Source organism: Perkinsus marinus (assembly GCF_000006405.1).
Source record: "Perkinsus marinus ATCC 50983 genomic scaffold scf_1104296960440, whole genome shotgun sequence".
NCBI classification, from domain to species: Eukaryota; Perkinsozoa; order Perkinsida; family Perkinsidae; genus Perkinsus; species Perkinsus marinus.
The window spans coordinates 22,496-29,124 of NW_003206145.1; the positions used below are offsets into that span (position 1 = coordinate 22,496).

Genomic DNA, 6,629 nt, shown 5'->3' on the forward strand with positions numbered 1-6,629 from the left:
TGGTAATGCTGTGACTATCTTTAACGCTGATGAAGAGAAGCAGTTCGCTTCGACTTTAAGGGCCTCCTCGAACGTTGTGGACAGCCGGTAATACCAAAGCCTCCTCTCACGAGCTTATAGGAAGGTGCTTCTCTGCTGGTAGGTGTCTGAAGGACTCGCCAAGTTGGCTAACCAAACTGGAGGGTTCAAGGCCAGCAAGAAGAAGGTGCATCCTATATATGGAGCGTTCTTCAAAGATGAGGAGGAGATGGCTAAGTTGGAAGCTAAGAAAACTCACGTTACTTTTTCCGATGATGAGGATGACGATTAGACCCCCTCTAGAGCCTTCACGATGGTGGCCCTCTACACTGAGACCAATTTGTGAGCGACTCGTCGCCCCCCGACTGTTGTATTAGTTTCTAGTTCCATTATTGCGTATCTGTAAGGTGTTGTCGGTGCTGCCTCGTGGGGGCCTTCCTCGTGTATCTATAGGGATGGGGTGGCTTTCGTTGGCTAACGTACTGAAATCGGTGGAAATTACTGTCCCACAGTTGTGACACTTTCCGATCATACGCCGGTTTCTTGTAGTCTTGCTTGAGTGTAGAGTGCGGGTGGCAAATATTTGGGCCTTGTTTGTATCTTAATGCCTTCGACCTAAGATTCTTTTCGGTAGTTACTCTTTTTAGTGTAATAATTGCAGCCCCGAGGGTGAGGGGTAAAGCCTGGGGATGCCGAGAGTTCAAGAGTATAGAATAGTTCTTCCAATGGAGGTAGAGCAGTACCATGTGGCTCAGCTGTATATGGTGGCCAAGTCTAGTCTGGAGGACACTACTGGAGGGGCCGGTGTGGAAGTGGTCACTAATGAGCCATATGATGATGGTAGTTAGGAGGGTGTTGGGTTAATAGCAATGATTTAGTGCAGTGGGTTATGATGTTATACTCTCTCAGGAGAGACCCAGGGTCAATTCACCCATAAGCGTATTTCTATAGCACCGTATTTACCCTCTTGGGTCACCTCGTTGGTCAATCCTGATTGGCTGGTATTCGATGAGAAGAGTTGGAACGCCTTCCCTCGATGCCGCACTGTCTACTCCTGTCCTATGCTCAGCGAGTTCTCCATGGAAATCGACAGTATGCATATCGAAGGCAACTGTACTGATGATAACGCGCTGAAAATGGATGGTACTCACAGAGGCTCGGAGGGGGTCTGAGGGGTGTTCAAATCAGACACTGACCTAGCTAAACGGAAAATCGATTTTATTGATATCGTCAACGATCATATATCTAGTAAGGACTACAACCCTGAGGAGGATCCCTCCAAGTGGCATAGCGAAAAGGTAATGTCTATAGGGTTGTTGTAGTGAGTGTATATTCCTCCCCTCGCTAGCTCGGTATAGGACCATTGGGGCCGGACTGGATGGAGACTACCCGGCCCATCATGACGTGCTATAAGGTGGGCCTGTCGTTAGCCCTCCTCCCCTACTACTACTACCGGGCTTTAGGTTATCCATGTTACTTGCAACCCGGGGTTCATGATGCAGAATAGGGTAGAAAGCTTCATTGTGAAGGCTACTAAGACTACCCTCTTCAAGTAGGCCGCCGATACAGTAATTGGGGTATGTCTAACCTTGCTAGGTATCATCGAAAGTGTGTGTGTTGGGCTGATGAATGGGCAGGGTTGACCATGGACGATATTAGATTGATGGAAGATAAGGTCCAGAGGAGGTTAAGGAAATTCTGGCGGGACAAGAGAATCGAGGAAGGGGTGGAGGTCCCAGACGATTCCGACATAAGTGAAGTGGCGGAGGGTGAGGATACCCCAGAGGTGGATGGGGATGCCTCACAGAATAGCCCTGGGGGGAGGTCGCGTACTGCCAGCCGAATGTCAAATAAGGATACCACTGGTCTGCTCATGGTCTCCGCATCACCCGTAGATCCAGCGCGGACGAGTGTGAGTGCTAGTGTTAATAATATCGACATATCGATCAACGGGGCGAGCGCTAAATCGATTAGGAAGGCAGGACGGGATGTGTTAAGGGCTGGATCGTTGTTTAAGCTGGGAGATGGTATCATTAATACAAGTTGGAATGAGAGGTAACCTCTGGGCGCGGGGATGGCGATTCCCTAATTCATGTAGTTGATCTGTACATAGTCGCATAGATATTTGTATTCTCGGCTTGGTAGGAGAGGGTTGAGCTCAGCCGCTGACCGTCTTGGTATCATCCGAAAGAATACAAATTTGATGGTCTACGAACGGAAAAAGAGATTCGTACTATCATTTCACTGCGGATAAAAAATTCAAACTCGATCCTCAGTGACAGAACTTAGATTAGCAGCGTTTGGACAGATCGTGGTGACACGGTTATCGAGGCAGCGCTGGAGTGTCCCCCCACTGTGTAGGTACTTCCTCCTGTCGGGGTCAGTGTTGAGCTATTATCGTGACTCGAGGGAACTGAGGCCGAAGGATAGCATATCGATGAGAGGTGCGGTAGTGCAGTGGTGTGGAGCCCATAAGGGACGGGAACATGCCTTTATAGTGGTACCATATAGTTCCGTCACGCGCCACGAAATTATAGACTTTGCTCCTCAGATGCCCCGAGAGACCCGTCGGCAGATCATTGTATCTGGTGGTAGCGAAGGTGAGACCAGACAATGGATGTCGTGGTGTCAAGAGGCGGCAGATAGGGCTACTGTCCCTACCACTCCTTTGGAAACTTCCCCTAAGCATTCTAGTGTTGAACCCACTCCTAGCAAGATCGAGGAGGCACGACGTGAGGTTGAGCCCAGTGGGGTAGAGCCGGTGGCTAAGAAGGCGGCTGAGCACACGGGTGGGGGTCTACTGTCCGAAGACTATACGCGGTACTTGCCTAAGGAGCCTGCTAAGGGCATAGAGGGGCTTCTGAGGTTCGTTCGGTGTGGATATCAGGGGAATGACATGTGTGTGGTGTAAGTTGTCGGGTGTGGGGATCGAACCTGGGTCCTATAGTTCATCATTTCAGGTCGACAGATAAAGGCCTGAGACTGTGGAGAGAAGTTAAGAGGGGCGCAGAGGATGCCAATTTAACAGTTTTTCTATCAAAAGTTTGGTCGGAGGCTACCCTTGTGGACTTCTACTCCATCCCTTTATCCATTGCTCTAGCTATCCTTACGAGCCTTCTCTTTGTCCTATCGATCACAGGAGCCTTCATGACGCCCCTAGCCGTCCTCACCCTTGCCATGTGGGTCATGGCTGTGATGGAGCTCCTACCTGTATTGAGTGCAGTGCAACAAGGCACCTGTAGTGGTGTAGTAGTGGGAGAGGTTACCCTCCCTACTGCCAATAGTGGCCTTATTGAGGCTGCCTTATTGGACATCTCTGAGTGGCACAAGTGGACCCCTGCACTCAACGGGGGAGCGGCCTCGAGGCTGTCCAGTACAGGGCTAGTGCAGTATCGAGGGAAGCAGATGGTAGAGCATATCATCCGACCGAGGCCCGAGGGGGTCCTGCCGTCGTTGATGATCATGCATCACGAACAAGAGCACTGTGAGAGGTATACCTGTTGGGCTCTCTACCCCCAGGCCTCATCCGCCTCTCTGTCTGTCATAATGCACACACGTGGAGGCCCTGGCAAGGCTAGAGGGAGTCTAACCTTCGTGAGGGAATTCCTCAGTGCCCTACAGCTCATCACAGTGGTATGTCCTCGCCCTTGTCCCTCTATACCGGATCTGGGTATGCCTCGTGGAGGCAGCGTCCACGCTATTAGACGCTCTCCTGGAGGCTGGGTAGAGCTGCCCTTGCCCTACGGGGTAGCTGGTATCGATTCGGCATTGAAGACGGCGCTGCTACACAACTCTGAGGAGGCAGTGGTGGGAAGGGCAGGAGGGCCATCGGAGGGAGAGGATAAAGCAATGTCGACCCTCTTAGGTGAGAGCACTGGTCTAACCTGTCGCTCATGTTGTCTTATATGTCTCAGCGTTGTCGTATATGTTCGTTCAATCGAGTATCTACATGCCAAGGGCGAGCACTGCTATTGTGAATCATGATTCGACGCGAGCGGTAGGAGAAATGCGGCATGCTCGGGTTGAACCGGGGTGTTTAATCTCGCCCGCTGCTCAACTGTTGGAGTAGGTGATTCTGATTTTCAGTTACAACTGGTCGCTGCTTCTATCGTGGGTAGTCTCCAACGTCTCCTATGTGCCCTTCAAAGTAGCGATGCCTTCCTAGCGACGGCCACTGCGTCCTCTAAAGCCGTGATAATAGCCGGGGACACGTGTCAATGCAAGGCGGTGATCCCGAGGCGAGGAGGGAGGGGAGGTCAGGCTGCTGAGATATGCTGGGAAGCTGTCAGCTCTAACCATGCACATTACTTGGTCACGGAGGAGAAGGGTGGTGGACAGTGGACTCAGAGAGGGACCATGCAGTGAGTGTCGGGCGTGGGGTTCGAACCAGGGACCTGCTCTACTTCAGATATGGTGTGTCCCTCTTGCCTCCATCACTGCGCCATAGGACTGCCGGGATAGCTCTCAACTTGACCGGCCATCACTACATCGATTTCCTTAGTAGTGCCAATGATAATATTATAGCGGAGCGAAGCAGTAAACGACCGTCCAGCAAGGCTGTCACAGCTAGGATTACGCAGTTGCCGAAACTCGTAAGAAAATGCCAGGTGCTGGGATCGAACCTGGGATCTCATCAGGTGTGTCGGCCTATGAGTGGCTCGTCTAAGCACTGTTTGCTGCGATGGGAAGGAGGGATCTCTATCAGCATCGCTGGTGATACAGGAGGCAGCTGCGAGCTGTCCATAGCCGACCCATCTACTGGTAGTCATCCGCCTCTCCCGTCCAACCTCATCTCTCTTCAGGGTTAGTGACAGGGAGCGTCCGCAACGCTCGAGGGGTACTACACAGCTATGCTGAGGGGAACCTCTTCGATCGTCTGTGTTTTGATGGAGAGCCACTGTGGGTGAGCGGACAGTTACCGGATGACTTGATGCAGCCTCCTGAAGAATCAATAGGGACCTTCCCTCCCAAGGGACCACCGCTGATGGACATTAAAGTGAGCTGTTGCGGGGGTCGAACCAGGGATCTTTCGATTACCCACTTTCAGGTGGAATCGAGCAAACGTCTCCTACCAACTGATTGTCACACTCGCCATTCCGCAGGAAAGCGTTGATCGTCTTGTCGTCGTGTATCATCCTAGTGATTGCTGTATCCCATTGTATACCATTATTACTACCATCCTTTCCTTATCACCTATCATCTCGAGTTACCGAGTGGGCCCGGCCTCATCTGTTAGCCATGCTTCATCTTCCCCTCCTTCTTCCCATCATAGAGGCATCTTCGGTATGGGACCCGGCTCCCTGTCTTGATAAGTGTCCGGAACTCTCCGAGCCAGTGGCTCTATTGGAGGCGTTGGTGTTCTCTCCACCATTGATCGAAGCAGCCCTCTCAGGAGGCCCTGAGGCAGGGTGAGGAGGGAGTTCCCCCTGCTGCCGCTGTCGATGGTGGGTGCCGACAGGTATGAGGCTCTTCGGGACGATCAGCAGTACTCCTGTGTAGCCGAGAAGCTGTGTGGTACATGCGGAGAGGTAGGGTGCGGGAATTGATCGCGAGACCTTCGGGATGGAGACGTTTGCGGTTGGGAGCCTTCCCATTTGCCCAGATATCCACATGTAACCTCGGCCGATGTATCAACGATCATGTAGAGTGTCGTCGATTGACTGACTTCACTTCAGAGTTGGTGAAGATCTGCTACTGCTCCATCGGTGAGGCCCCTGATTCCAACTACATCCCAACATCGCTCCGCTCAGGGTATGACATCGGCCTCCTCAGCGCGATGATCGACCCCCGGTGGTCGGCCGACCCTCCGCCTTGTGAGAGTAGCCTCCCAGATGGTACTGCTGATAAGGTCGCAGCCTCGTGTCGGGGTAAGCATCCTCTCTTGGGTTGAATCATGCCCATCTACATACAGATTTTAACTCCTCGGAATTCCTTGCTGGTGTTCGGCAAGAGCCCATACGAAATGAAGAGGAAAATGGGGCGGAGCGAAGCAGCAGACTTGCCATTTTCGTTATATTAGTTATCGCTACTCTCGTACCATGTTCATAGTTGTTGTTACTGTCGCTGTCGTTATTGTGTTGGCCGATAGGCGACCACTCGTCCATCCTCTCAGCCGTTTATGTCTTTCCACGAGGGTAGTCCCCCTACTCCTACTCCTACCCCTTTGCCAGCAGCCCCAGAGGCAAGTCAGGCTGCCGCCCCCTCGGCGGTGATAGAGGCCGCCGTCGCCTCCCCTACATCGGCGTCGTCTCCTATACCACAGAGTCGGCCTGCTAGCGCTGCCGCCAGTACGGCTACTATCAGTACATCGGGGGCTAAGGTTAGGCTCAAGGTGGAAGAAATGAAGCAATATCTCGATCAAGCCAAATGCCTGTAAGAAATTGACCCGTGCAGGGATCGAACCTGTGCGGGTCTGCCTCCTCTCAATGTGTCTCATTCAGATTTGCCGATAGCCCAGAGAAATACGATGAGCTGCTGGAAGTCATCGCCAGTAGGAGGACCACTGTACGTAGCTTTATAAGGCATGCTCCCTCAGGCATGTCTAAGCGGACACGGCCTCGATCGCCGTCATCATCACCATCACCACCCCAGCCCACAGCTGCTGCTACGAC

The 6,629-nt window shown here is 52.4% G+C and overlaps 6 protein-coding genes across 6 annotated transcripts in view; all 6 read left to right on the forward strand.

The window, feature by feature from the left end:
• Positions 1-91, forward strand: part of Pmar_PMAR014956 (DEAD box ATP-dependent RNA helicase, putative) — a gene marked incomplete at both ends in the record, with an annotated part of 889 nt that extends 798 nt beyond the window's left edge. Inside the window, one exon of the mRNA XM_002772693.1 lies at positions 1-91. Within this exon, the coding sequence (XP_002772739.1) occupies positions 1-91 (91 nt within the window).
• A 652-nt stretch (positions 92-743) lies between these two features.
• Pmar_PMAR014957 (Phosphatidylinositol transfer protein alpha isoform, putative) lies at positions 744-1,934 on the forward strand (the record flags this gene model as incomplete). Its single annotated transcript, XM_002772694.1, has 7 exons — positions 744-858; positions 928-1,161; positions 1,207-1,316; positions 1,367-1,432; positions 1,482-1,570; positions 1,615-1,804; positions 1,914-1,934. 7 exons carry the CDS (start codon positions 744-746, stop codon positions 1,932-1,934), a joined length of 825 nt encoding a protein of 274 aa, XP_002772740.1.
• A 635-nt stretch (positions 1,935-2,569) lies between these two features.
• On the forward strand, positions 2,570-4,383 carry Pmar_PMAR014958 (hypothetical protein; the record flags this gene model as incomplete). Its single annotated transcript, XM_002772695.1, has 4 exons — positions 2,570-2,892; positions 2,979-3,883; positions 3,933-4,015; positions 4,105-4,383. 4 exons carry the CDS (start codon positions 2,570-2,572, stop codon positions 4,381-4,383), a joined length of 1,590 nt encoding a protein of 529 aa, XP_002772741.1.
• Positions 4,384-4,832: 449 nt separating this feature from the next.
• On the forward strand, positions 4,833-5,014 carry Pmar_PMAR014959 (hypothetical protein; the record flags this gene model as incomplete). The annotated part of the gene is made up of 1 exon (XM_002772696.1): positions 4,833-5,014. A coding segment is annotated over one exon (182 nt), but the record flags the coding sequence as incomplete, so codon positions are not given.
• A 242-nt stretch (positions 5,015-5,256) lies between these two features.
• On the forward strand, positions 5,257-5,908 carry Pmar_PMAR014960 (hypothetical protein; the record flags this gene model as incomplete). The annotated part of the gene is made up of 4 exons (XM_002772697.1): positions 5,257-5,426; positions 5,477-5,546; positions 5,621-5,723; positions 5,769-5,908. 4 exons carry the CDS (start codon positions 5,257-5,259, stop codon positions 5,906-5,908), a joined length of 483 nt encoding a protein of 160 aa, XP_002772743.1.
• Positions 5,909-6,136: 228 nt separating this feature from the next.
• Pmar_PMAR014961 (hypothetical protein) lies at positions 6,137-6,394 on the forward strand (the record flags this gene model as incomplete). The annotated part of the gene is made up of 1 exon (XM_002772698.1): positions 6,137-6,394. The coding sequence occupies one exon, from the start codon at positions 6,137-6,139 to the stop codon at positions 6,392-6,394; it is 258 nt and encodes an 85-aa protein (XP_002772744.1).
• Between the last annotated feature and the right edge of the window lie 235 nt (positions 6,395-6,629).